This window comes from Colletotrichum chrysophilum (assembly GCF_026319265.1).
Source record: "Colletotrichum chrysophilum strain AFK26 chromosome Unknown scaffold_11, whole genome shotgun sequence".
Classification (NCBI taxonomy): Eukaryota; Fungi; Ascomycota; class Sordariomycetes; order Glomerellales; family Glomerellaceae; genus Colletotrichum; species Colletotrichum chrysophilum.
The window spans coordinates 540,094-567,520 of NW_026517298.1; the positions used below are offsets into that span (position 1 = coordinate 540,094).

General features: G+C 53.8%; 12 protein-coding genes across 12 annotated transcripts; 5 read left to right on the top strand and 7 right to left on the bottom strand.

The window, feature by feature from the left end:
- Positions 1 to 1,009: 1,009 nt before the first annotated feature.
- Positions 1,010 to 2,545, bottom strand: COL26b_002348 (uncharacterized protein; the record flags this gene model as incomplete). Its single annotated transcript, XM_053175271.1, has 1 exon — positions 1,010 to 2,545. The coding sequence occupies one exon, from the start codon at positions 2,543 to 2,545 to the stop codon at positions 1,010 to 1,012; it is 1,536 nt and encodes a 511-aa protein (XP_053040891.1).
- A 39-nt stretch (positions 2,546 to 2,584) lies between these two features.
- On the bottom strand, positions 2,585 to 3,064 carry COL26b_002349 (uncharacterized protein; the record flags this gene model as incomplete). Its single annotated transcript, XM_053175272.1, has 1 exon — positions 2,585 to 3,064. The coding sequence occupies one exon, from the start codon at positions 3,062 to 3,064 to the stop codon at positions 2,585 to 2,587; it is 480 nt and encodes a 159-aa protein (XP_053040892.1).
- Positions 3,065 to 3,756: 692 nt separating this feature from the next.
- Positions 3,757 to 4,497, bottom strand: COL26b_002350 (uncharacterized protein; the record flags this gene model as incomplete). The annotated part of the gene is made up of 1 exon (XM_053175273.1): positions 3,757 to 4,497. The coding sequence occupies one exon, from the start codon at positions 4,495 to 4,497 to the stop codon at positions 3,757 to 3,759; it is 741 nt and encodes a 246-aa protein (XP_053040893.1).
- Positions 4,498 to 5,365: 868 nt separating this feature from the next.
- COL26b_002351 (uncharacterized protein) lies at positions 5,366 to 7,114 on the bottom strand (the record flags this gene model as incomplete). Its single annotated transcript, XM_053175274.1, has 1 exon — positions 5,366 to 7,114. The coding sequence occupies one exon, from the start codon at positions 7,112 to 7,114 to the stop codon at positions 5,366 to 5,368; it is 1,749 nt and encodes a 582-aa protein (XP_053040894.1).
- A 620-nt stretch (positions 7,115 to 7,734) lies between these two features.
- COL26b_002352 (uncharacterized protein) lies at positions 7,735 to 9,042 on the top strand (the record flags this gene model as incomplete). The annotated part of the gene is made up of 1 exon (XM_053175275.1): positions 7,735 to 9,042. One exon carries the CDS (start codon positions 7,735 to 7,737, stop codon positions 9,040 to 9,042), a length of 1,308 nt encoding a protein of 435 aa, XP_053040895.1.
- A 453-nt stretch (positions 9,043 to 9,495) lies between these two features.
- Positions 9,496 to 10,737, top strand: COL26b_002353 (uncharacterized protein; the record flags this gene model as incomplete). Its single annotated transcript, XM_053175276.1, has 1 exon — positions 9,496 to 10,737. The coding sequence occupies one exon, from the start codon at positions 9,496 to 9,498 to the stop codon at positions 10,735 to 10,737; it is 1,242 nt and encodes a 413-aa protein (XP_053040896.1).
- A 464-nt stretch (positions 10,738 to 11,201) lies between these two features.
- COL26b_002354 (uncharacterized protein) lies at positions 11,202 to 12,887 on the bottom strand (the record flags this gene model as incomplete). The annotated part of the gene is made up of 1 exon (XM_053175277.1): positions 11,202 to 12,887. One exon carries the CDS (start codon positions 12,885 to 12,887, stop codon positions 11,202 to 11,204), a length of 1,686 nt encoding a protein of 561 aa, XP_053040897.1.
- An 841-nt stretch (positions 12,888 to 13,728) lies between these two features.
- On the top strand, positions 13,729 to 14,454 carry COL26b_002355 (uncharacterized protein; the record flags this gene model as incomplete). Its single annotated transcript, XM_053175278.1, has 1 exon — positions 13,729 to 14,454. One exon carries the CDS (start codon positions 13,729 to 13,731, stop codon positions 14,452 to 14,454), a length of 726 nt encoding a protein of 241 aa, XP_053040898.1.
- Positions 14,455 to 14,868: 414 nt separating this feature from the next.
- Positions 14,869 to 15,468, bottom strand: COL26b_002356 (uncharacterized protein; the record flags this gene model as incomplete). Its single annotated transcript, XM_053175279.1, has 1 exon — positions 14,869 to 15,468. The coding sequence occupies one exon, from the start codon at positions 15,466 to 15,468 to the stop codon at positions 14,869 to 14,871; it is 600 nt and encodes a 199-aa protein (XP_053040899.1).
- A 4,242-nt stretch (positions 15,469 to 19,710) lies between these two features.
- COL26b_002357 (uncharacterized protein) lies at positions 19,711 to 20,910 on the bottom strand (the record flags this gene model as incomplete). The annotated part of the gene is made up of 1 exon (XM_053175280.1): positions 19,711 to 20,910. One exon carries the CDS (start codon positions 20,908 to 20,910, stop codon positions 19,711 to 19,713), a length of 1,200 nt encoding a protein of 399 aa, XP_053040900.1.
- A 2,757-nt stretch (positions 20,911 to 23,667) lies between these two features.
- Positions 23,668 to 25,161, top strand: COL26b_002358 (uncharacterized protein; the record flags this gene model as incomplete). The annotated part of the gene is made up of 2 exons (XM_053175281.1): positions 23,668 to 24,237; positions 24,292 to 25,161. The coding sequence occupies 2 exons, from the start codon at positions 23,668 to 23,670 to the stop codon at positions 25,159 to 25,161; spliced, it is 1,440 nt and encodes a 479-aa protein (XP_053040901.1).
- A 1,193-nt stretch (positions 25,162 to 26,354) lies between these two features.
- On the top strand, positions 26,355 to 27,352 carry COL26b_002359 (uncharacterized protein; the record flags this gene model as incomplete). Its single annotated transcript, XM_053175282.1, has 3 exons — positions 26,355 to 26,403; positions 26,585 to 27,024; positions 27,128 to 27,352. The coding sequence occupies 3 exons, from the start codon at positions 26,355 to 26,357 to the stop codon at positions 27,350 to 27,352; spliced, it is 714 nt and encodes a 237-aa protein (XP_053040902.1).
- Positions 27,353 to 27,427: the final 75 nt, after the last annotated feature.

Below are 27,427 nucleotides of genomic sequence, written 5' to 3' on the forward strand. Positions count from 1 at the left end.
AGAGGCCTCTTTGGTTGCAAGAAGCTGTCAAGCGGACTATCTGGATTTCGTAGTCAAAATCGGGGTTTCATTTTTGACTATGTGCGTGGAGAGAGCGAATTCGCGCAAGCCGAACGACCACTTGCATGGTGTTCTAAGCTACGAAGAATTCAGAAAAGTAGGGACTGGTTCGAGCTCTGGTACATCAAACTTCAATTTATTTAGAAGATGCCCTGTTCGAAAGTGCAGCGGTCATTCTGCAATCATGCTTTTACTGTCGAAGAGCTTTTGTCCGACCGCACCGATCACCGTACAAGCAGCCATCAATATTCTGCAATCCGCTAGACAGTTTTCGGCAGTGGAGACAAATAGTCTGCAAGTAGGTTCTTTTGCAATTGCTTCTTGGATACAGTATGCGGTGTGTACCGCATACCTATGCCCATATTGTATCAACTTCGGCTCATGTTGCTGGATGTCAGAGAAGTTAGTCCGCCCCCGACACAACTTCTATGACAAGGAGTTGGACTAGATTGAAGACACCGACAAGACGTTCTTAGAGGCCTGAGAACACAATGCCGACGTGACCTGATGTCTTTGTTCACCGCGATACTCCCATGGAAGTAACCACTAAATTTCACCATAATTGCTTTGATGACACGGGTAAGGAATTTAGTAGATCAAGCCAACGAGGCAGAGACTCGAGTCTTTCTTCTGACCGGTATTGGTTTCCCGTTGCCGGATGAAGAAAGAACAAGAGAGTCTTCACATAAGAAACACAATTGCCAGCCCCGATGGTTATGTTGACTTGTAGCAATATCGCAGATATCAGTTCGAGACATGTGGGCCATGCCCAATTAGACATTTCTTATTTTTAGACCCTTCAGCTTAGTATCTGTAGCCTTTTATTATCATGATTTGTTGCGAAGATAAGGCGCAATTGCCGTTCAGCAATTGTGGTTTCACTTTTGCAACATGATTCGAGCTTGGCATAAGGTTTTGAAATTTCACGTTGTTCCCGCAGACATTAAGTTTACAACATGTGCGTGGTGTTGAAAAGCCGATTGCCAGTATCCGTGCCCCCTTGCCCAACGTACTTGTTCTCCGAAAGCCGCAACGCAACGAGACTCAGATCAGCAGTCTTACCAAGCGGCTTCATGACTTTGGTAAGCGCATCCTTTTGAACCACCCCAGCCACTACGACGATATGAACCTTGGCATATATCGCTTGCAAATGGCGGACGAAGACCTCGATAGACTTCCCACTGTTAACCACCGAGTCCACCAGTATCACAGTCTTCTTGCCCGCCAGGGCATTCTCATGGATGTCCTCTGGCTGCTTAGCATGGAGGAATATGACCCTCGCGAAAACCTCGCTGACACCCAAAGCCATCGGCTCACCACCTCGCATCAGAGCAATGATAGCTGTTGATTCCTCACCGAAGAGTCTGTGACCTGAAGTAATGTGCCCCTGAACATGAGGTATGGGGTACTTTTCAACGCCAAGAGTATCTGCAAGAAACTCGATAGCTAGGTAGCGACCGACCTCATGATGGGCCGCGCGAAGGCTGGGACCGGCAACGGAGGCGTCACGGGTTGGCGTCATGAGCAATTTAGCTGCAGCCTTCTCAGTGGCGTGGAAGATGCGGAGATGCTGAGGAGTCTTGGTGAATTTGGCAACAATTTGTTGAGCATTGAGCTGCAACACCGGGAGCAAGCTGCTGGAAAGACGCATCCCCGAAGTTCTGGGCATCAGCATCTGCTTTGCTCTAAGACCATCCTCAGAGATTGCCTTCAGCAGCGCTTCGTCCATGCTCTTGCTCCTGAGCCGCTCGTCTCCGACCACAACGATTGCCTCGTCAGCAGCTTTGAGCATAGGCAAGTCCATCGGGCTGTCTCCGAAAGCGTAGACATAGAGGTTGTGGTGATTCTGCAGACGGGAGACGACAGCTGCTTTGACCTCAGGAGTGACGACGTAGCCGTCTGCGATTCGACTGCCGCCAATGATCGTGACATTGCAGAGACCCTCTCTGGCCAAAATCTTTTCCCACACTCGACGGATGCCACAGGTGACAACGACAACACCCACGTTGCTCTTCTTCTCTGCAGCGTGGAGCAAGGCAAGAAATTCAGGGTAAATGAATACTCTAGATGCAACGCCATCGCACAAGACTTCGAACTTGTACTCGATATCCTCATAGCGTAGCATGGCTTGCCGAAAGGCCTTGTAGGAATACCCCATTTCACTGCTGAACAGCTCCTCGAGTGGGGTGTCAATGTCATACCCAGCACAGGCAGACTCAGGGTAGTCCAAATGCCAGAAGAGATTGCCTGTATCCGCTGCGCACAGAGTTTCATCTGCATCAAAGACCAGCATAGAGTCCAACTTTCCATGGGAAGTCTTGCTGCTCACCATCTGGTCTACAATGCTGATGACACGGGCGAGATTCTCTTCGGAGGAGTGTATGCGGATGTCGTTGAGACGGATTGAAACCTTGTCCAGAAGTGATGGGGTTGATGACACTTTCCCGAACAATATGCCATGACCCAGGCAGAGATCTTCCAACATGGAGGTTTCGTAACACATTCATTCCTCGATATGTTCGACCTACATGGAGGAACGAGATCGTGAGGTGTCCTCGAGGCATTGGCGGGCCACATCTTTGGCAGGAACGTCAAGGTAGAAGATATGGGTGTAGCAAAGAGAGTCCGCATCGGTGAATATTCTCTTCGGGCTCTCTCCCTCATCACAGAAGGAATAATGACCGTTGACAATTCCGACACGGTTGGTCTCTCGACATTGCCGGCTGATGAAGGTGATCGCACGCTCACGCCAGTAGTATTTCTCGTCCGGGTGCATCCTCTTGAATGCGTGGAGGCCTCCCAGAACGATGTCGTCAATGACCTCGGAGCCCTCGTAAAAAGCGTAGTGTTGTTCGCCAAGATAGGCCTTCAGTTGGCGAAGGAGAAAGGACTTGCCGCAGGCGGGCACACCATACAGGCCGACAATGGTTGGGTTCGGGGCATCTGGAGCATGTCTTTCCGGCGAAGCCTTGCCAGGCAGGTCGTACAAAAGTTGATCATCCATGACAGGCGTCAATGTTGCGTGTAGATATTGCAAGACAAGAGAACTTGCGATGCTGGTGAACTTGTCGAGTGACCAGGAAGTGATACGACATCAAGCGAACATGGTGCCCCTAAATACTTGTAGAATGGCTTTCTAGGTTCGCCCACCTATGACCATCTCGATCACTGGTCTGTTGCATAAGGGAAGGTAAATAATCGACAAAATGCCAAACGAAGCCGTACGCGACAATTGGGTATCCTTCACGTCTGATTGTAGGTGATTGCTTGAACATAGGCTTCTATAAAAACTTGCGGGATCCAACCGACAGTCAAGAAACAATTGCTCATTCAAAAGGGCCATGAAATTTGGTATCAAGAGCTTGGTGATGTCGAGATTTGCCGACTGCATGAACGGATAACTTCATTGGGTGCCAATCTGAATGCTCATAGATTATCAAGAAAGCAAACTGAGCCTTGGGTGTTCAACAATCAGGCAATGAAATCTGTGAAATGATTACTGATGGCAAGACGAGTGAAGAAATGCAAGCATGTTTAGCTTGCTCATTTGTTGATCTGGAAAATACGTATGTCCCGTGAGTCCCCATGGCCGTTGCGCCAAATATTAGCTTCCTGATGCCATCTTCGACGCCCGACAAACAGAAAACCAACCGGAATTATCTAATTTACATAATGAAAACGAAAAGCTTGCGCTCCTCATACGCTTTCAGCGTACCCATCCTTCGCCGGCGCCGGCTTCTTCTTCTCAAACAGCTTCTTTCCAGCCTTGTCCGACAGGTGATCAACCTTGTCTCCCAAGAACGTCTTGATGCATCCGTAAACGCCGGAAATGAGCCAGAGAATGGCGTTGACGAGATCCACCCAGACGGCAGTCTTCATCGCCGTGGTGCTGGCACCCTTGTACTTGTCATCACTGCTCCTCTTGAGGAAGATACCAGCAAAGATTCCAAACACCACAATCCACATGATGAATAGGAACAAGTCCCAGGCGAAGGCGCGGTACGTCTTAAACAGCTTGACCCTGCTGCCAATAAATGGGATAGCGCTGAGAGGCGTCGCGAGAACGAAGAGCACCGACGAGACAGCAGCTGCGCCGGCGACGGTGATGGCGAGAATCCACTCTGGTGAGAAGCCGTTGTCAGCCTTGTCATCGGCTTGTACGCGGTTGCCGTAGAAGCCGCAGGCGATCAGGGCGAAGAGGAACTGCAGGCCGCGGCACACCAGGCGTGGCACGACCTCGAACGTCTTGAGCCACGTCTTGCCCATCGTCTTGCCGGTGTCGGCACCCTCGTTGAAGGCGGCACGGCCGACGTTGCGGCCCATCTCGCCCTTGTCTGCGGTGCGGAATTCGTTGGCGGCGCCGGCGAGACCTTGGGCGTTGCGGCCGAGTTCGATGACGGTCTGGCCGGCTTTGATGGCGTTTGAAAATTGACCCATTTCGATGGTGGTCTTGGGAGTATCTTGTAAAAGCAAAGATTGTAAAATAAAAAGAGAGATGAGGTCCTTCTACGATGAAGAAGGCTGTTGATGCAATATGCGTTTCAAATCTCGACTGTGATGGTGATGCGAGACCGAGAAGAATATAAAACTGTCTAGCAGTATGCAAAGAAAGAAAGCCTTGCCGTGATGCAGAAAGAAAGACTCAAGGAAAACGCAGACATAAAATTGCAGTGATGCTGAGGTGTGAACTGATTCAGAGTGACCATGTTCAGGACGTTGGGACGGCTGTGAACAGTTTCTTATAACCATCCCCGCCAGACAAAGAGAAGGCATGAACAGACTCATCGTTGACGAGACAAAAGGGCTGAGTCGCATTCGACTGACGCCCAAGGCAAGCCGGACCCTTGATCGCTGGCCATGGCTGGATCTCATGATGGGAATTCCACAGCCAATCAAACCGACTTCAGCAGGGCTGAAACCGCCTGCAGGGGTCATCGTAGGGCGGGGACAGGCGTCTGACTGCCTGTCAGTCAACCCCCAATCGTTTGTGCTTTGCCGCCCTGGGACAGGGCGCTTAGCGAAACCTGGGGATTCTCATTTGTTAGCCCCTCGTGGGAGAAAATGGGACTTTGAAGTCGCTGGCCGAGGGGACTCTGGCGTTTGTTTCGATTGTTATTTTAGTCTGAAAAAGCAGAGGAAAAGAAAGAAGATGGCGGCAAGACGCGTGCACGGTTGATGGAGTTGAAAGCCAGTCGTTGAGCTCTGCGCTGTTTGAAAGCGCAGGGGTGAGCTGATGCCAGGCGCGAAGCACACTAACACGACCACTGGAGACAACGAATATCTTTAATATCAAAGGGATTCTACATTACATGGTCTGCAGTCTCTTTTTCTCTGCATTCATCAGATCTAATAAAGCTCCCTCCGGCGCATCGTCGACATCCATGAAAATTTCCACCATTCTCAATCCCTTTCCATTTACCAGCTTGTCATCGCCCAGGATGTCTTCAAGCTCTCCCCACGTCTTGGCAGAGCGTACGTAGCTATCCTGGCTTGCGCCAAAGAAGCTTGGGGCTTGAAGATATCGCCAACGCGCAACATCGTTGTATCCCTCCTCGAGACCGTGGATGCATCTCTCGATGGTGTAGCCGTCATTATTGATCAAGAAGACGATCACGTCCAGATTATTGCGGATGATGCTTGAAAGCTCTTGCACTGTCATCTGAAAGCTACCATCACCGATGAAGAGGATCGTTTGGGCTTTTTCGATGCTGTGGTACTTGGATGACTGAATAAGTTCCCGCTGGGCTAAAGCTGCGCCCTGTGCCGCTGGGAGCATGTAGCCGATGGACAGCCAAGTAGAGGGAAGGAAGAGCCTGGAATGCTGCGGCATGGGGTAGACTCGGCTTCCATGCCCGGATGTCCCAGTTTCCCCGAGGACCACATCTCCCGGTCGAATGACATTGGCCAGAAGATGCCAGATCTTGGAGTGGTCGATTTTGCCGTTGCGCGGAATGTCCGCAAAAGAGATCTTGAAGTCCTTCGGCAGCTCTGGGTAGACGTCATAGCGATGGATGTTGGAAGTCTTCAATTGTTGAGATAGGGCACGGACAACGGCTCTTGCTGTGACATCTCGAAAGACCTGGGTTCCGATCTTGACCTCGGTATCAGTGAAGATGATAGAAGCTTCAGGTCTGGGGATCATGGAGAACTGGTTGGTGTTTGTCGAACTGAGGTGAGGGCCGAAGTACAAGATCAGATCAGAGCTACCGAAGAGCTCTTTCTCGGTCGAATTGGCATGTTTGCCCTTGTAGATGCCGTGGAAGTTGGGCAGCGTCTCATCGATCAAGGACTTGCCGAGAGGGGTTGTCCACGTGGGCCAGCCGGTAGACGCAACAATCTTCTGAACGTCTTCGACGATTCCGAGGGGTCTTATCTCGCCGTCCACAAGTATCAAGGGACTTTGAGCAGAAGATGCTCTGTCCAAAATGGCCGCCAGAGCAGCTTCTTCTGCAGATGTGGGCGTGTAACTGGGTGTCCAGACGGGTGTCTCGAGATTGTGAGCAGAGATAGGCACGGAGACTAGATCCTGGGGCACCTCGATGTAGACCGGCCGGCTTTGCACCAGGCACTGCCTCAGAACCTCGTCAATCTGAGCAGGAGTTTCATTCGCAGAGCGTAAGCTGGCTTGCGCGACGGTGACATGTGAGTGCATCTGCGCAAACCGTCTGTATTCTCCGTCGTTGAAACCATGGTGGAGCATGACTCTGTTGTCCTGCAGATGCCGCGATGGCGTACCAACGATGTGAACGACGGCGGCGCGCTCAGCATACGCTCCGGCAATCGCATTGATAGCCGAGAGCTCTCCGACGCCGGAGGTTGTAATAAGAGCTCCGATACCCTTGATACGGGCGTACCCATCGGCCGCGTAGCCGGCGTTCAGCTCGTTGGCGTTGCCGACCCAGTGGAGTCTGGACGGTTTGACATAGTCCAGCAGGTGGAGATTGAAGTCGCCGGGGACTCCGTGGACCGAGTCTATCCCTAGCTGGCGCAAGCGGGTGAAGAGGTATTCGGCCAACTTGATAGTGGGGGCACTGCTGTCCTTGACGGAACCCATTCTGACGTGATGTTGTGTGACTGGTGTTTCTTTCTTTCAATACTGTGTCTGAGTTTCTTGCTTCATGTCATTCGTTTATCCGACTTTACTCTGTTGAATAGCTCAGCTGCTTTTTTATCATCATGCAAGACCCCCTCTTCATGTGCCGCTACTCCGACACGCCGGTAATAGTGGGGCGTGGCCGATGCTCTCTCCGATACTCCGATGAGCGACGCCGGAGAGTCCAACCACGCCGTGTTCTCCTATCACGACAATTGCGTGATTGATGCCGAATTTCGGAGTGTTCAAGTGCAGCCTGTAGTTGTGTGATGAATAAATAGTTGGTTGAAACCTTGAGACATGAAGGGAGTTTTGTCAAGGCGCACCGCCATCGGCAAACTTCGGCTCAACCCTGCAACTTCGGCTCAACAATGCTTCTCCAAACGCTAGCCAGCTTAGACCAAGCTCGGGCTCTACCCCAAGTAGCCTCACCTTCCACGGCGACCAGCAATCCTGACATCCTCAAGCCACACGCCACGGAAACGGAGGCAAAGCCGAAAGCCCGATCATGGAGCCATCGCCTCGAGGCCCGTATGCCGTCCAAACTCAAGGCGGCGGCAGCTACACTCAAGTCATCTAACATGATCAGCTTGGGAACCGGACGGCCGAATCCGAAGTACTTCCCCTGGGACTCGCTTATCGCTCATGGGAAGAGGCATCAGGGTGACGGTGCTTTTGGAGATGACACTACACCCGCATCTTGCTCTGCGGGAGACAAGGACTTTGACCTGTCTAAGGTTCTGAACTACGGCGATGCAGCTGGGCATGCTCAGCTCATTCGCTTCGTTACTGAGCATGTTAACCTGATCCACAAGCCTCAGTATGAAGACTGGCGAACTTGTCTGACTTGCGGGACAACTTCTGCCCTTGACATCATCTTCCGCATGTTCGTCAAGCCCGGCGACTCAGTACTTTTTGAAAGTCTGACCTACCCGCCCACTATTGAGATTGCAGAAGCGCAGAAGTTCAATCCTGTCGGAATCACCATGGACACAGAGGGCCTTATACCCGCGGAACTCGACAGGGTCTTGAGCAATTGGGACGAGTTCAGGGGACCGAAACCATTCGTCTTGTACACGATCCCTTCCGGCCACAACCCCACAGGCGTGACGCAGTCCACCGAGCGCCGCAGAGCCATCTACGAAGTCGCTGAGCAGCACGATCTCCTGATCATTGAAGACGACCCGTACTTTTACCTGCAACTGGAGAACGACTCCAGTACCCAGCTCACCGCCGAGAAGTACTTGGAAAATCTGCCCACTTCATATCTGTCCCTCGACAGAACAGGCCGCGTCATCCGCCTCGACTCGACCTCCAAGATCCTAGCTCCGGGGCTCCGTATTGGCTGGCTGACTGCCAGCGCCGAGATAGTCCGCATCTTCGTGGCCAACACGGAAATCAGCTCTGCTTTCCCAGCGGGACCGTCCCAAGTCATGATGTACAAGCTACTTGCCGAGTCGTGGGGACATCGGGGGTTCTTTGACTGGCTGAGCCACATCTCTCTGGAGTACAGCCGCCGACGCAACCTTCTCGTTGAGGCTTGTGAGAAGCACCTTCCGCGGGATGTCTGCAGTTGGACTGTCCCCACGTTTGGCATGTTCTTATTGGTACGGCTGGATGTGTCGAAGCATCCTGCGGTAAAGCCATTGGAGTCCCTTGAATCGGCTGCTATCCTTGATATCGAGGATAGGATTTACAAGAAGTCCAGTGTGAATGGGGTTTTGGTAACGAAGGGTAGCTGGTTCGCGGCGGAGACGGAGGATGTGAGGGAAGCCTCCCTTCGGTTGACGTTTGTAGCGGCTCCCGAGGCCGCGTTGGAGACGGCTGTTGAAGCCTTTGGGCATACTTTTCAAGGAGAGTTTGAGCGGGCTCAGACCGTAGCGCCATGAGGCCATGAACCACAAACATGTATTTGAACTTTTGCATATATGAGTGTTTAAAATTCATCGTCTGTCCCTAGACTGATGCCATTATATGGCGGGATCGATCGACTTGCTGTCATCATGTTGGGGTTTCGGCGGTGTTCACGGGGTTCCAACCAACACCGCACTTTGGACCAACAAGAAGAACCACACAACCATACAAGAGGCTTGTCACGTGAAGCTACATCTCTAGAGTAAATGTGTTTGTTGACCGGAAATTATCGCCTTGACGACTTGAGCACCAGGCGTCGTTCCCCGCGACAGATGCCTGTTCACCTATTCACCTCTTCACCTTCATCTCTCAACATATCCGCGTTTCTCTTCGCTCGCCAAGGTCCATCAAATCGGGAAATCCTTCGCCGGTCTTTCTTTTCAATTTCTTTTTTTTCTTTTGAGACCAAGCCCCGTAATCTTCTCGCTATGAACCCCACCCTGCCTGACTCCCCGCCGTCGGCTCACGCAGAACAAATCCGGCTCATGAAGGAGCGAATCCATCTGCTCAAGGAGGTAAGCGAAGCTCTCCATCAGAACACCCACCCCGTCGATGAACGCAAGACCAGACGCAACCTTTCCGAGACAGCCCGATTCGCGCATCTCTCCCCGCTGCCTCCAGCACTCCCACGCCCAGAGTATTCTCTCATCGCCCATCTCATCAGCCTCGACGATGAAGAAGACCGTTTCTACGTAGCCTGCGAGAACGGCTCCGTCGAAGAAGTGGCTTCCTTCGTCCAACAGACCAACAGTCCAAGCCAAGCGGTCCTCCAGCACGGCCTAGAGCAGGCCTCGTTCGGGAACCAGCCAGCCGTCGCGCGGTACCTGCTAGAGCGCGGCACACCCCTCCACGGCAACGTCTTCAGCCGCGCCCGTCGCGTCAAGACCAAAGACAGATCCTTCTACCTCGAAGACGTCACCATCTTCGACAGAACACAGAGTGGTAGAGAAGACACCCTCATCCCCTTGATCCGCGTCTTCCTCGACTTCGGCTGGCACCCAAACCAGGCATGGCGCCGCGCAACCTGCAACGAGTGCAAAACGCCGCTACCCTACGAGGGCTGCATCGCCAACACGCCCCTCTTCGAGCTCCTCCTCCAGCACGGCGCGGACCCCAACATCGCCGCCGACTCCCGCAGCCCAGACGGCGAAGAGCCCCCGCTGAACCGCCACGGAGGCGACGCGCTCAACAGCGCCGCGCGGCTCGGCGACACGCAACTCTTCAACCTCCTCCTCTCCCACGGCGCTGACCCCTCCTTCGCCGACCCGCTGCACAGCATCGTCTCGTGCCAAATCATGCCCGCAGACCTGCGCGGCAGCTGGCTCGACGCCCACAGCTTCGCGCAGACGCCGTTTTCCCCGCGGCGGCGGGCGATGGCGGAGCACATCCTCGAGTCCGGCGCCGCGGGGGTTGATGACGTGAGACGGTTACTGTACTGCGACATCTTGGACCGCCAGCGCGGGGATTCCTACGAGACAACGGCGTTTGCGCGGGCGTGTGCGGGACAGGACTGGGAGTTTGCGGAGTGGCTATTGGAAAAGGGGGCGGATCCGGAGTTGTGTATGGGGCTTGCGCTGCTGCGACAGTATTGGTCGGAGCCGTGGGTTGGCCCGACTAAGCCGGAGGCTGTGAGGGAGCTCATCGAAAGAGTGAAAGGGAGGAAGGCGTAATCGTCTTGTTGGTTCCAAACGGTGTCGATACCGTAGACACTCTTGAAGCCTATTAGATTATGAAAGATCGCCAATGAGAGCCCAACTCCTCCTCCAGCCTGACAAACTTAGCAGTGCTAGTTCCAGCTACCTCTTTGTTCGAATGATCTGATGATATTGACGCCTCTGAACTGCTCCTGTTTTCCGAGACCGAGCCAGCACAGACTAATATCACCTTCAACGTGGTCAGGAACCGTTTCTTTCATCCAATCATCTGAGCCCTCATCAGACGACCGAAGTACATCCTCAACGACGCTCACTCCTACCCTGGGTCAGAGAGCAACAACACAAGCTTTTCTTGGCATTCTTAATGATACAATCCCGTGCTCTTGGCGCGCAAAGCAAACGTTTTCTAAACCACAGACCCTTTCGCCCAAGTATTACGCAAGAAAAACGCCCAACCGTCCGACAACAACCCTGAAAGTCTAACTGATAGAGTCCTGGATGACATTCTTCATCAGCTCGTGGTTGTGCGAGTAGTCAATCTCGACGTCCACGACGCACACTCCCACGTGGCTCAGGGCCTCGCGCATCACGCCCTCCAGCTCCGACGAGCGGGTGACGCGCAAGCCCTTTGCCCCGAAGGCCTCGGCGTAGCGCACAAAGTCGACGCCGCCGAGGTCGACGCCTGAGCTGCGGCCGTACTTGTCGACCTCCTGAAACTCAACCATGTTATACTTTCCGTCGTTCCAGATGAAGTGCGTGATGTTGCAGCCCTGCTGGACGGCGGTGACGAGCTCCTGGCCGGAGTAGAGGAAGCCCCCGTCGCCGCTGATGCTGACGACCTTGCGGGAGCACGGGGGCTCCTGGGCGAGGGAGGCGCCGATGGCCCAGGGGAGGGCGACGCCGAGGGTCTGCTGGACGTTGGAGACGAGGAACGACTTTGGACTGTAGGCGAAGTAGAAGCGCGAGAGCCAGATGTACATGCTGCCGACGTCCGAGGCGACGGTCGGCGACGGCGGGAGAAGGCCCTGCATGAGCTTGATGAAGTGGAGCGGGTGTACGGGGCCGTCGCCGGTCTGGCCCAGAGCCTGGGGGCTCCGCTCCCACGCGTGGAACTCGGCAAAGATCTCTTTTGAGACCTCGAGCTCCTGTGGTCGGGAGACGGTCGCGAGGATGTTCTGGAGTGCCTTGATGTTGGCTGCGATGGAGCCCACCAGCTCGAGACTTGGGTTGTAGAAGGCGCCGTAGTCGGCTGGGATCCAGTCCAGGTGAAGGATGTCGAGATCCTTGTTCTTGTGCCAGGCGTCGGCGTCGTACTCGGACTGATCATAGCCAGCGACGATGACCAGGTCAGCTTGAGAGAGAAGTTTGTCGCCGGGCTGGTTACGGAAGAGGCCGATGCGTCCGTAGAAGAGATGTGCCAGCTCCTTGCTGATGGATCCAGCGGCCTGGAAAGTCTCGACGACGGGGATGGGGTGCTTCCGAAGGAAGCCGTGAACCGCCTCAACAGCTTCGGGCGTAGCTGCCCTCGCCCCGAGGAACAAGACGGGAAACTTTGCGTTCTGGATCATGGACGCCGCCCTACTCAGTGATGCAGATGGTGAAGTGCCATACTCGGGCGGGACGAAGGCCGTCTCGGGTAGTGCAGGAATGGCTGTCTTGGTGCCCGCGGCCATGATATCGATGGGAAGGCTCACCGCAGTCGCGCCTTGCGGGTAGGCTGCCGCAGTGCGGAAGGCATCCAGCATAATCTCGGCGATCTGGTCGGGATGCACGGCGCCAGTGGCCTTCTTGGTAACGGGCTGGAGGAGCTGGACGCCGCGCAGGCTCTGGTGCGTCTTCTTGGCGGCCTGCACACGCTTGACGTCTCCGACAATGGCCACAACGGGCGCACCCTCGTCGTTGGCGGTGACGAGTCCGGTGACGAGGTTGCTGGTTCCTGGGCCTGAGGTGGCTATGCAGACTCCCGGGCGGCCTGTGATCCTGCCGATGGCGCCGGCGATAAAGGCGGCATTCTGCTCATGGCGACAGACAACGAGCTTGATCTCGGGGCGGTCGATGAGGGCGTTGAAGACGGAGTCGATCTTGGCGCCGGGGACGCCAAAGATGTGCTTGACGCCAGCGGCGATAAGGGAGTCTATCACGACGTCGACTGTTTCTGTGGACATGGTGAGGGGTAATTAGGGTATACTTCCTTCGTAGAATGTCAGTGGTGAGTGATGATAAAGATGAGAACGTAGGAGAACCGAAGCAGCAGCAGGGCTGAAGATGTGTCTCAGGCTGTTTTCATCGAGGCAGAGGGATATTGCCGCAACAACGTGCCAAGGATGTCGGGAGAGGAATGTTGGGCAAGATACGGACTCTCTCACGATGCAGTCGCCGGTGTGGAGAAAACAAAGGCCGCAATAGCCCCTAGCGCGCTCCGTTCGCTCCCGCCGGCATCTCGTTCGTCAGGTCGCTCAGTCACCTCATTTTTGTGGAAGGCTTGCTGCTGCTGCTTCTGAAAGCTCCAAAAGCTGCCGGCGATGCCGCAAGCACGTCGAACTGACGTCAGCGCCGCCAGGTGGAACCCAAAGCGCACCTCGCTCAGTGTTCTGTTAGTGTCCATACCACTGATAGCTACTGCCGTTAGTAGCTTATCCAGTGACACTGCACGCGTGATGATGACTCAACAAAAACATGCAGCAAATGCAACGCACGATAGGGACTTTGGCTATGGAGCTCCTCCATAATTGTTGAAGAAAGTTCCCCGTGCAAGCCGCGAGACAAGAGGAAAGATCCATCAGAAAGTAAAGGAAAAAGAGAGCAAGTAAGCACACGTGTTTCCTGCAGTCAGCGAATCACCTATCGTCCAAAGTCAATTAGGACCTCACCACCACCACCACCACCACCACCACCACCACGATCTTCTTGTGTCTTAGCTTCGACATCCGAACCTTGGCATCTCAAACTTGGCATCACTTACCGAGACAACTTTTCTTTTTGTCTTTTCAAACACCAATCATCACAATGGCGGTCAACGAAATCTACCAGTACTCCATCATCTCGGCCCTGATGGACGGCATCGCCTCCACCGGCCTGCCCGTCTCGGAGCTCATCCAGCACGGCGACCACGGCCTCGGCACCTTCCGCTACATGAACGGCGAGATGATCATCCTCGACGGCAAGCTGTACCAGATGAAGTCGGACAACACCGTCACCGCCGTCGACACCAGCCCCGCCAGCGACGCCGTCGCCCCCTTCGCCATGGTCACCCGCTTCCGCCCCGACACCCGCATCACCGGCGCCTTCGACGACAAGAAGGGCCTCTTCGCCCACCTGTCCGGCCGCCTGCCCGACTCCAAGAACTACTTCCTGGCCATCCGCATCGAGGGCGTCTTCAAGAACGTCACCGTCCGCACCGCCGGCGGCCAGAGCAAGCCCGGCGAGAGCATGCGCGAGGTCGGCGCGAACCAGGCCTCTCACACCTTCAGGGAGCCCGTCCGCGGCACTGTCATTGGCTTTCGCTCGCCAGAGTACACCCAGGGCATCAGCGTGCCGGGCGACCACATGCACTTCATCACCGAGGACCGCACGCAGGGTGGCCATATCTTGGAGCTTGGCACGGAAGGCGAGGTTGAGATTTCGGCTGCGCTGATTTCGCAGTGGCGGGTTGAGTTGCCGACGAATGACCAGGAGTTTAAGAAGGCGGGGTTGGTGGTTGATGCGGAGGGTATCAACAAGGTCGAGGGCTGATGGCAGATTAGAGACTGGTGTAGACATCCCTCACAATAGAAGTTTAAAGCAAGCACAGAAATTGGTTCAAGTTCTACTCAAGTTGCTTGCTGTTGTGCTCGTGAAATGGTTAGAAATATTCGCTCCCATTCATCAGTCGATACTGATCAGAGGCAGTTGGTCACATTCACATCAGAACAAACAGGCGAGCAAATGTTTGAAAAAGTGACATATTAATTCATGTACAGAGAAGTTATTGCTGTCGCGTCATCCGCGATGTACAGTCCCCTTCGGTGTCTTGGGGGAAAGAGGGTATGCCATAAATACAAGTTGCGCCATTCTATAGGATATCTCCCGGGGACGTTGTTCATCGTGTCCCACATGCCAATTTTAATCTACCAAGAATCCATGCCGAAAAGTTGCTTCACCAACCCCTTAGTTGGAGGTGTAAGAGCAGCTGTTGGGGACAACAGCCTGGACAGCGCGGACAGAGATGCCGAGGCAGTCGGTGTTACCAGCAGGGTTCGCGACACCAGAAGAGACCCAGATGGACCAGGCGCCCTCGATGCTGTTGGGGCAGGCGAGGAAGCCGGCGCCGTCGAGGGTGAGGTCGCCGTAGGCGTCGATGGTCCAGCCGGTGCGCTCGCCGTTGCGGGGGGCGGGCTGGGCGCCGGTGGTGTAGCCGAGCTTGCCCTGGCCCATGCCGGAGCGGTCGGCGTAGAGCTGCTGCGGGGTGGCGGAGGCGGCGTAGAGGTAGAGGCCGCCGTCCTGGCCGAGGGTGAAGGTGGCGGACTCGGTGGCGTTGCGCTGGTCGCAGGTGGCGTTCTGGGACGGCAGCTGGAGGAAGATGGAGGACTTGGCGGCCTGGAAGGTGGAGAAGTGCACCGGCGACGCGGAGCGGAGGGCCATCAGCTGGAACTTGGCGTCGGCGGGCAGGGTGTTGTTGGTGGCCGTGCCGTTGGTCGCGGAGAAGGTCGGGAGGCCGGAGACGGCGGCGACGAGGGAGGTGAGAGCGGTGAGGGCCTTGAACTGCATTTTGGCGGTTTGTTGGTGGTTGGTTCTACTAAAGAAGAAAGGTGTAGGAAAGTTGTGGTTGTGGTGAGTTGATGATGTTCTGGAAAGACTGTAGTGGTCGGAAGATTATCTTTGATTAGATGGTTGGTTGGTGAGTGTGAGGGTGGTGAGGATGGTCTTCTTCTCGTCAAGGAGGATTCGTCCGTCACCTTATATACCAACTTGACGATGGCAAAGAACTTCTACCTGTTGGCCGGTGTGCCACTTCATTTAGCCAGGGGACTCCCGTTGGCCAGCAGTCCCATCTCGTAAACATCGGGGACTGGCTGCCAGAGGCAAACTGCCACTCAGTCAGTGCACAGCACCAGCACTGCCGGGGGCGGCGAAGATCTTCTCGTAATGCCGACCGGGGTCATTTTTTGCGGAGCCCGATTGACATCATGGGCCTCACTTGGTTGACAAAGTGGGGAGCCGGACAAATACGAGAGGAGCCTCACAAGGGCACAAGGGCTGCACCGCTGCAGGGCTCATGTGCGTTGGGCTGCTGAGCTTTCTTGGCGATGAACTGGCTGCCGTCCCAGCCACAGCAAACTGGAGAACGGGGTACACCGTTCACACAGAGAGACCAGCTGAACGGGACAGCCGGTGGCCTCGGAAGCCGCACGCCGCGAGGAGCGCCGATTGGTTCGGTTTGCTCGATTTAGCACCAGACCTTCTTTTCTCTGGAGGCCAACGGCCCACGGGACGATTGGAATTGGAGTGGTTGGTTGGTTTGCCGTGGCACTGCAAAGACAGACAGACTGCGCCCCCAGCCCTCTCTTCTCTCTTGCTCTCAACTCTGTATCCGTAGCGTAGCATCCAGAATTAACAGACACGGTAAGGACGGGTTCTCGCATGTTAGTCCATTCCACACAGTTTGCCGCGATTTTCTTAACATAGGGCAGAGACTCGGGCAGTGATGTCACGAACAAACGATCAAAGAGCCCCACGTCCCCTATTTTAGCCAAGAGGGTCCCCTCTCTCGACGCTAGATTAAGGGGGGTAACGTAGCATGCCCAACATGACAACCGCCTCTTTTCTTCTTCTTGCCCGCGGTTTCACTCACAAGAGAGCCAATATCGAACGTCAAGTAAGGGCTGGGGCGAGGCAAGGAGGCAACAGAGTTCAGACGCTAGAATGATCACGGCGTGAGCTAATGCTCTGCTTTACGTGAAACTGACGCGGGCTTCTCCCCTGCGCGCCTGCCCTGTCGCCCTGCCTTCTGCCTTTTCTTCGATAACTCCGAACCGAAAAACCTTAACTATTAATAGCACGAGTCACAAAAAGCGGGCGGAACCGTCGCCCGACAATCGCTGCGCTTAACGTCCTAGAGTGACTGCTGACCGAATCTTTTTTGCTATGCAATGCTAGGCAGAGGCTATGTTGTGTTTCCTCCAGTGGCCTAACAAGCGCTGGTCGCGCTCGGCTGACGGCAAGCTTGGAGGCGACTTGCTCCCATGAGTCGTGCGCTTCCTCGGAAACCCGCCAGATCGTCGCTGCGCTACCCGCTGGAACCATTCTACAGGAAACACACCTTTATCGGGGTATCTCAACCCCTAGTGCGGCTGATGGGCGCGAAGTTGGTTTCCTATTCGTTGGGTCGTCCCTATTTTCTAGTGACCCTGTAGCACTCCAAGTATTCACGCCTGTTGTGCGATATGGTCTGATTTGAGCCCCATCAAATACCCTGGGGCCGCCTTCGGACGATCTGCTTGCTGTCCCCAGAACAATTCAAGTTGGGACAGGCATGGGGAGAGGGGAGAAGGGGAGGGAATTCCACGGAGGGACCCGTTGGGTATCCCGCGTCCCCAGTTTAACCTCCTCGGCTCCTCCTCACTTTGATGTTTATTTTTGTTTTTGTTTTTCTTGTCTCTCGGCTTTTTCGGTGGAGACGAGGTCAACAGAAGACAAGCTCAGGGCGAGTCTGGAATTTTCGAGAAGAACGTTGGGTGGTCGGGGGAATTACCCTGCGTGGTATGCCATTGAATCATATTGACGTCTCATTGAAGGACGAAGTTTTACACTAGTAATCATATTATGTATGCTCCCGCCACCTCGTGTTCTTTTAGCTGCTTCTTCACATTCACCAGAACTAACTAGCCGTCGCCGTCGCGATCCACCATCAGAGAGATCGACAGGTCGGTTGCAGCAAACCCCAAAAATAAACCAAATCTTGGGGAACACTCTCTCCTCGATAATTTGCGCACCCAACCAGATAATTCGCTCACCGAGCAGAGGGCGCCGATCAACCACAAAAACCCACCCTCTGGCCGAGATATCCAGCCCCATGATAGAGAGATAAAGCCAGCTGGGGGTTTGCTCGTAAAAAGGTCCAAGAGAAATCTTCTCGAGTGACCGTTGACAGCAACACGGACAGCATGATTCAGCAGATCTCGACGATCAGGTCAACGAGTCAAACGTGCACATCCGCATCTCCAGAACTGCGGGTTGAGCTTATATGCGTTTAGTGTGATCATCCCTACAGCGTTCCTATCATAAAAAAACTCTGGATTTTGGGATGAATCGAGCAGGGCACAACCAACCGGCTGACCGTCTTCGTCTGAAATCTCGATGTTTTTACTTTTTGTGTGTGTAACGGTGGTGTTGTTGGTATAAGACATTGTGATATTCATCCAGCCGAGATTAATACCACCATGCTTTATTAACAGTACCGCCCCCCCGTGCAACGCCGCGGCAAGCAGCCAGAAACAAATCCTCCATTATGCTGGCCAGAAAAGTCGTCTGCATTTTAGCCGGCCATGGGCGACAATATCGAACAAAATGCAAGTGAAGGTTTATCTCTCTAGAAAGCTATCCGTCCAACGATTTTGAGTAATGCTGTTGCGGACTGCGCCTATTTGCTAAATCGAGAGAGGTCTATGACTAAGAAAGCCGGTCTACGATCAGGCGGCGCAGCAGGAAATGGCATGCTGCCGGACAAACCGCGTCCGATGGACGGAAGCATGGCTCGCTTGATGAAACCGCTCACCCTGATATCCGTTTTCCATCGGAGGGAAATCCGGTGCTGCCAAAGTTAGCAGCGGGCGATCCGTGCAGGCTGTCTAAACTGGCCTGCGATTATGCAAGGCCCATGTGAGTGGGATGCCGTGTCGAGATGCAGGCCTGAGAACTGTCGCTGCGCCTGTGTTACAGCGGGAGGCCATTCGAGAAATGAAGTAGACGGTGAGAGTAGACGAAGTACTATGTACAGATCATGCCCGTGACGCGACCGAGTCATTGTCGTGTATGAGTCCCGACGCAATGCGCACTGCTGTCATCGGCCTCCCACTCGTTGATTCCGGGGCCCGAAGCCAAATCCGACGGGTATCCGGGCCCTGGATGCGTTGTGTCTCTGAGCTACACTACCTACTCTCTCTATCAGACATCATCTGCAAAAGACTGACACCCAGATTGAAAAGTACACTCTGTATGGGCAAAGCCCCCCGCGTTGAAAAGACGAGAACTATCCAAGGCGTCGATTTGGCCACGCGCATTCAAGGTATCGACTAACCACAGCGCTAGATTTGACGCGGTTTGCTTGAACTCTTGCACCACGAAATGATCATCAACTTCTGTACGGTACCAGGATTGATTCTGCACACTTTCGCCGTCAAGATCATAGTAAGTAGAGTTTGAATCATATCTGTAGACTCAGCAATTGCATGGAGCTGACCATACTTCAATTAGACTAAATGACGAACAACGCAACGGCACGCTGCGAGCTCTCTCTTCCTTCTTTGATTACCAATTGCCCTCCTCGAGACTTCTCCGTTTCTACGAAGTCCTAGGCAAGCAGTCCTCGTTCGCATCTATTCAGCAGACAATAAGTCTCTCCGCCATCCTCGACGATCCCCTTGCAAATCACGCTGGTTTTGTTCCTCCGATATCCGATTCTTGTCGCTTGTGAAAGCAGCCCCAAGCTTTCGGCAGCTTGCGGCAACACATCAAGCAGACTTCAGAGAGATTCGACATCGTGGTTGATATTTGGTGATATGTTGTCTGCTTTGTGTTGAGCAGAGCAATATTGCGCTGCTCAACACAAAGCATTAGGTGAAGATACTAACAAGCATCAGCATTACCTACGCGGCTATTCGGGTTACTCATAGGATCTTTATGCAATACGCTACGATGACTTCAATTGAACAACTATGAAAGCCTAGTCACCCTTCGTCTAGCCTGGCTATGCAGGATGAATATCCTCCGCTTACACCCAATCGCCCGAGATCACTGGGCAACCAGATGTTTGCCTTTGACCTTGTCCACCAGCTTTCTCACAGTCTCGGGATCGTTCGGTCCAATAAGCCCGTCTATCCACCATTGTTTTCTAAGCGCCAGGCCGTCAAGCAACTCAGGGTCGGCGCCCTTCTCTAGCAACCACTCCGCATACTCCCAGTCCTGCGCCGCGCAAGCGTGCGCAAAGGCCGTAGTGTCATAACCACTCCCCACCTGGTACGCAACGCCACCGTGTCGGTTCGGTACCCACTTCACGTCGTTGACACCGCCGATGCCCGCGACGAGAACATGTTCAGCCATCGACCGGCGCTGGGAGAATGGCACTCGGCCGAAATCGGCCTGTTCAGTATCCACTTGGCTAGAGACGAGGCTGACGAACGGTTTCGTGATCCGTGGCTCGGCGCCGGAAGCCAAGAGGAGGTCGACGAGGGAGATGTCTCCCAACTGGGCCGCAAAATTGACAGCATCCCCCCCTGAGCTCTTTAAAGGCAGCTCCTCTGCATTTGCCAATAGGGAATTCTCTCCAATGTCCGGGTTCGCCCCGTGCTTCAAGAGCAGCTCGACGAGCGGCCGATTAAGCAGGCACGCCTTGATCACGAGCGGTGTCTGGCCTTCATCTTCGAGCGCGCGGCACCAAGCCTGGTTCGGGTGCCAACCCCAATCGAGGTAGACCTGGATGAGAGGTACGAGGTCTTTTGCCGGTTCAGACTTGTCAAATATCGTGACATCACTGGGATACCTGGACTTGGAGTGTCTGTCAAACTCGCCCCGGCCAAACACATTGTTGTGAAGGAGAGTGCCGCGCTCGAGCAGACACCGGGCAACGGCCGGTTGGTTCCCGAAGGAAGCTTGTTCGAGGCCGAACTGCAAGACTGCCTCGCTAGCTTCGTTTTCGCGGATGAAGGTGACTACGCGGTCGAGGAGGCCTTGTTCGCAGGCCACGTAGAAGTGGACTTCGTCGTCGTCGTCAATATTGATCAGATTCGCCGTGGAGGTATATTCAGGCCGTGGTAACTTCGGGGGGAGAGGTGGGAAGTGAGCCCCGGGACAAAGTGGCGTGGGATCGACTTCGTAATGTACGGGTCGAGGGTTGATACGGTATCGCAACCTGTTGACTTCTTTCGTCTGACAGATTCGCTGCTTCATGCGCTCAATTTCCTGCGCGTATGTCGTCACAAAATTGTTACCCATGATGACTTTGTTGGAAACGTAGAGTCGGGCTGTTCGGATGTCAAGTTTGGAGAATAGGATTTTGAAGCAGTGATGCAGAGAAAAGCAAGGACGGCGAGTAATTTTCAAAGTAGGAAACGAGAGACGATGTCGTGAAGATAGGCAACAGCAGAGGTGCGGGGAAGGACACGTGATAGCCCACTCAACGTGATGGACTTACAGAAAATGGACGGGCTGTTATATTTAGAAAGGTCCCATTTTTGGTCTGATATGCCGTTGGACCGTTGGTTTCATGCTGCACTCCTCAAATCGACAGTTTTGTTGGTGCTGTTGGTTGGGACATTGGTGAAAGAAAACCCCCAATGTCACCAGGCTTGCATTATCAGGTCATATTCAAGAAATAGCGAGCCCATTTTCATCTCGGCGCCCCCAAAAAATGTTCAGCACCCCCAAGAACCCCCAGACTAAGATTGTCGTGGTTTCCTTTCCTTGATTTTGCTAGCTTGTTGGCCCCCAAAACTTAGGCGCCGCAAGTCCAGCAAGATGCATGCAGGTAACTGCAGTCTGCAGGAACAAGCATGAAAGTCACCACCCGGTTCCCTCGAAGGCCGCACATGGAATTTGACACATTTGAACAGTGTATAGAGAAGGCATATTCCTAACTGGCCCATACATGTACCTAAGAATGACCTCGTTGGCTTGGCCGTCGAGTGGCCGGTGCCCCCAATATCCCCCATCTAGTGGGATGCCATTCTTCACCCAACCAACTCATCCAACCAACATGAAACCGAGCGCCAGTCGGTGATTCTTTGGAGGATAAATCGAGAGAAACGAGAAAAAGGATATTCGAGATTAGGTGATGTGACAATTCACAGGGCCAGGAAAAGGATTTAAAAGGGCGCAAGAAGGCCTCCTACTGTCTGTTTCGTCTCGCTGCCAGAAGACATCTCAAGTTCAACATTGTGTTATCCATCTTTGAATCAATTTGCATAGACTTTGCAGCAGTAATGTTGCTCTACACTGTTAACTCTGTGGCTTGGCTGCTAGTTGTCGGCAATGCTGCACTCAGAAACGACCATCACAGTAATGTCATTCGACAAGTTGCGGCAAATGAGGCTGTAACTTGCCAGTTCTTGCACCAGAAAGAGCTGGGACTCTGCGGTCCATCAACCGGCGTCCCGACTCACATCACTACAACGGTAATGCTCTCCGAAGGCGGTGTCTGATTCTATTGTTCTGCTGCACGCTCAGGAGCTGACGAGGTTTAGCCCAACGCTGGAGAGACCGGCCCGCCCTCCACCCCGGTGGAAACCACTGCCGCCTGGGATAGTTCTGTTGTTGCGCAACCAGCCTTGACGACAAGTACCACAGTCCATGACGGTGTCACCAAAGAAGTCGTCATTATCAATGGAGGGCCTCTCACGTCTCCTATAACCCTCCCGGCCTCATTGCCCACCAAGCTTGATCCTTCTGCTCCAGAGGTTAGGTCGAGCGTATCTTCTATCTCATCAGATGTCTCAATCGCTCTATCGACTGTCACCGCCTGGATCACTCAACCAGAGCAACCGCGGGCATCGGAAGCCATCAAAGCTGTCCAGCCTCTCGTCTCGATTGTTGGCGGCCTTACCAATAATATTCCAGGAGGAGTCATCGAAACAACCTGCACAGCTATGTCCTCGGAGGAGAGCGGCCTGGCGCAGAACTTAAGCTTCCTTATGTGCAGGCTGCTTGACATTCTCCGCGGTCTTGGCACAGGTCTCGTCGCAACTGACCCGTCACAAATCGACTCTGCCACCATAGTAGTTCGATCTGGTTCGGAAGAAGTGGCAGCAGATATCTCAAGCGCGGCAGCTAATGTTGGGGCTGGTGGAGCTCCGCTATCGACAACACCAACGGGAGTGCCACACACAGCTGCAACTCCCACTGTGTCGACCCCGATTCACAGCAGCACCGGACTCGAAACCCCTCTCACGACAGATACGGCACCAACCCTCACCAAGATTCCAGAGCTTGCAGTGTTCCAAACCCTCGCCGATGTGACTTACACAACACCGACGTACATCACAACAACATCGCCCGGAAGTGATCAACCCACGATAGTTCCAGGTACGTAACCAATGGTCAGTCAAAGTCAAAACCAACATTAGCTGATTCCTGTCAATAGTGATTATTCCCTTCTCCGGCCCGCCCCGGATATGTTTTGGCTGCTACTTGTCATTCCCTCCAAACATCGCCATCAGCGTGCCGGAGTTCTGCATCCAGCTCTTCGGCTTGAACATTGGCAGTTGTCCTCCGTCCTCAGATACTGACGGAAAAGACGGGGACAACAATGAGGATCAGAAATCAGACTCGCAGTCCTCCACTACATCCACTTCTTCGTCATGTACCACCACTATTACTGCGACACACGAGAGCGTATTCTGCTCTGTGACGAAAGGTCAGTGGCTTGCTCCTGAGTACATCCAATGATCAATCTCACTGATGGTGATAGCAGAATCGCCAACGGATGGTAGCCCAACAAAGACTCTCGGGTGCTCAACAGCCGCGTTTACCACAGTCACTGGCTGTTCCGGCCAAAACTCAGCAACCACCTCCACGTCGGAGCTGAGCACCCCGACAGAGTGGTTGTGTAACCCGTCAACCTGCGGTGACGCGGTTTGCGCGGCATCGAAGAAGAGAAGTCGTGAGCTAGCGCCTCGTGAACTCCAAGAGCGCGGCGACCCTGAGCAAGGCGTCTGGCCCGACCCGAGTGATTATGAAGGTAATCAAGACGCATTCATGGCTGGGGAGACCTGGGAGATTGTCCAAATGCAACCCCCTTACGACGCCAAGGAGGTTAAACTTACTACTTTTAAGCACGGTGACCACGTGACTAGTCACAACTGGGTCTCTTTCGATGACAAAGTAGCAGCCCTGTCTGTCCATGGGCTTTACGGTTGCACTTCTGTTGTGGTATTGTCTCAGAGAGGTGCGTGGGCGAGCCATATCTGGGAGAAGGCTTTCACCAGCCACATCGAGAATGACTTCACCCTCAGAGCCATCAGGGATCTCCATTCAGGAGTCGGAAGCACAAACATATTGACCGAATATAGAGAGTGGGGAATGGATGACCTCAAAGACAAACCGGATGCCGGGAACCGCGGTATCATCTTCGGCGACGGCACGCCGGCCGACAGCAATTTGCCGATTCAGGTTTTCATCTTCACACCACGCGAACGTCCTACGCAGTCTACGCCGGATGAAGCCCGCCTAGATCCCAACTACAATGCAGGAGGGATTTTGTACGGCCCAAGGATTGCGCAGATACACGACGACTTGTACAAAACTTTCTCGACAACCTCGACGCAAGTGAGAGTAGACGTCATTGACTATGCCCCCAAAACTCGAGGTACACCTCAACAGTTGCTCGACGTAGAAATCACGGAATCACGCGGTAAATTGCTCATTCAGTACCAACCAGCTCCCGACTGCACTGGCAAGGCCAGCTGGCGAATGTGGGTCGAAGGAAGACCGCTGGAAGGGCGCACTGCCAGCTGGGATCCTGCGAGCAACCAAATCTTTCAAGGCCAAGCTGCTGGCGGAGCTGCAGCCAAGCGACAGGCCTGCCCGATCCGATCAGCGACTCCCGGTGGTACTTCGTCGGAGCCCTCTCAACAGACGAGCCTGCCTGCTTCTGTTCCGACGACTGTTCCGACGACAACTAGACCTATGGAAACTCTTACTTCGTCGCCGGAGCCCGCGAAGACCACATCGTCACCGGCTGTCAAGGAAAGCACGACGGCTCCGCCTCCACCGAAGTCGACAACGTCAAACAAGCCTCCGCCGCCGAAGCCCACCGAGCAGGTTTTGATCGAATTTGCATTGGAAAAGGCTACCCCGTCCGAACCGGGCCAAGTTCCTAACTCGAGAGGCTCCTGGGTCATGTTCCTGAAGAAAGCGGACGACGCAAGCCGCAAAGAGTGCGACGACAAGAGGATTGGCCTGAAGGCCATTGACACAGTACTTCCGCTTTTGGAAGATTCGGGCGACACAAAAACCTCCGACAACTTATCGTGGCCTCCTACTTTTGAGGCTGATTCCGGGGTGGAAGTTTCTGGCCGAAAGCAGTGTAGGTATAACGAGAAGAAGGACGGTGCGGGAACTTTCGTCTGCGATGGGATTGGTTCGTTTGACTGTATCAAGGATGAGCAGTCTAACGGTCCGAAGACTTGTGGCGGGTTGCCTCAGCTTGTCTACTATCCCAAAGTCAGATGCTTGTTGCCGGTTGCTTAGGTGCTGATGAAGGAAGTTGCGTAGGTGACCTGAGAAAGGGTTGATTTGGGGTTGGACTTTGGAAGGTGGATCTTGGTTTTGATTTTTGATTTATGGATTTCCTTTCCGGTTGTAACGTCTGGAGCGACAGCAAACTGTCTCTTCGTGCCTTGTATCTTGATAGTTGTGTATCAATGTTATTGTCTCGATGCTGCTAGACTGGAAATTCTGATATGGTGGTGATTTATTCGCAATCTCGTTTTGATAGTCTTTGTTAGACACCTGATATCATTTTTACCCACTCTTTAGATGAGTGAGATTGCAAGCTGATGTCTAAGGTACTTATGAGCCACAACACTAGCGCTGACCAAAGTTCGACGACATCTCCTTAATAATGTTTGAACTCATGACGAATGGTCGTTAGTAAGAAGCCTTTAATTTCTGTGAGTAACAGTAGAGAACTTCTCATCCTGTGGTTGCTCGTCAAGAGTCTGGGTCCGTGTCTTGACACTTCATTTCCTCCACTATGTCTTTACAATCTATGCCCCGCAACTAACGCCTAGTAGCTGTGTAAAAACATGCTTGCGGCTCGATGGAGATCGATACTCTCAAGTCTCGAGATCTTGGGGTTGCTGTCGTCTCTACAGGGATCCTCAGCCCTACTCGGAGGGTCCAGACCGCTGCCATTCCAGACGGGACGCACGGATGCGGATACTATTTCCACCGTAACGGCGGAAGTCTACTTATCCAGTCTGTCCCGCTCGGGGAAACCTCGCCTGCATCGGCTTGGTAGGTGGACATTTTAATGCACCTGCAAGGGTGCCTTGGTGTCTTGGGAAGCTGTACTATGCAGTAGCCAACAGATAAGAAACTATGGCTATTGGGCGAGCCTCTCGGTTCCCATCGAGCACCGACCGCCGACTAATTTCTAAGCCAAGCCTACCATGTCGCAATCGCCGGCCCCGCGTCCCCGCGGTTTTCCTAGAGGGGTTTCCCCTCACGTGAAGAAATCCATCACGACATCGATTCTCCAATGGTGCAACATCTTTATCTCATAGAGCCATTGGTAATCAGTTACTCAACTTCGATAACATAAAACACTACGCTGCCTCACCATCGACCTCGTCAACAGCCAGCCAAAGCTCCAAAATCCAAGTATCGACATAGCTCATCGATTCGTAAACCTCTCCAAACACCTCACAAACGACCCCGCAATGTCCTCCGCGCCCAAGATCAAGCTGTACACCAACCACGGCTGCCCATGTATGTGAACTTCACACCACCAGTCGACTAGCAACTCCTATCATCCTCGTCACTTGGCACAAGCCCGTTATTCACATACCTGAACACCCTCGTGTGAGATGAATTAAGCATGACCCGTCCCACGAGACGGGGTGGCACACACTCAAGATCATGAACTGATTCAGTGCAACCAACCACACAGGGGCTCACCGTGCGCACATCGCTCTCATCGAGCTCGGCCTCCCGTACGAAGAGGAAATCATCGATCTCGCCGTCCCCCGCACGGAGGAGTACCTCAAAGTCAACCCCCGCGGCCTGGTTCCGTCGCTCTCATACGACGGCGAGATCATCACCGAGTCAGCCGTCGTGGCCCAGTTCCTCGCCGACGCCCACCCTTCGCACCTGCTGCCGGCATCCAACTCTAAGGACGGCGCCCTCCGTCGCGCCCGCATCAACTTCTTCGTCGATGCGTACTTCTCCAAGGCCAATCCGCTCATCTTCAAGGTGTACACGGCCAAGTCGCCCGCCGAGGTTGACGCCGTCGCCAATAGCTTCGTCGAAATTATCGCGAAGGAGGTTGAGCCTCTCCTGAAGGATGCTGCGCCCTACTTTGGTGGCAGCGACAAGCCTACTCTGGCTGAGGTGAGTTTTACAGATCTGCAGCTCGGGGCTACTTTTGCCGACAGCACGCTCCCTGAGGCGGGAACTCTCTGGTCACATGAGAGATGCTAATGTACCGATACAGGCTTTGACTGGATCGTTCACCCTAAGACTCTTCGCATTCTCCCAGCATGAGCTGCTCCCGCCGAGCCTCCTTACATCCTTGGAGAAGAGGACCCCTAACTTTTACAAATGGGCACAGACCGTGAACAAGACTCCCAGTGTTACTCACATCTGGGATGAGGAGACGGTCATTGAGAAGACGAAGTTCAGGATTGCCAAGCTACGAGGGGCTAGCAATGGTAACTAGAGTTCCGCGATGTATTCGTATTTCAGAAGGAACTTCAAGCTCATTGGAGCCGGGAAGTCTAAGCCATCTAATGTC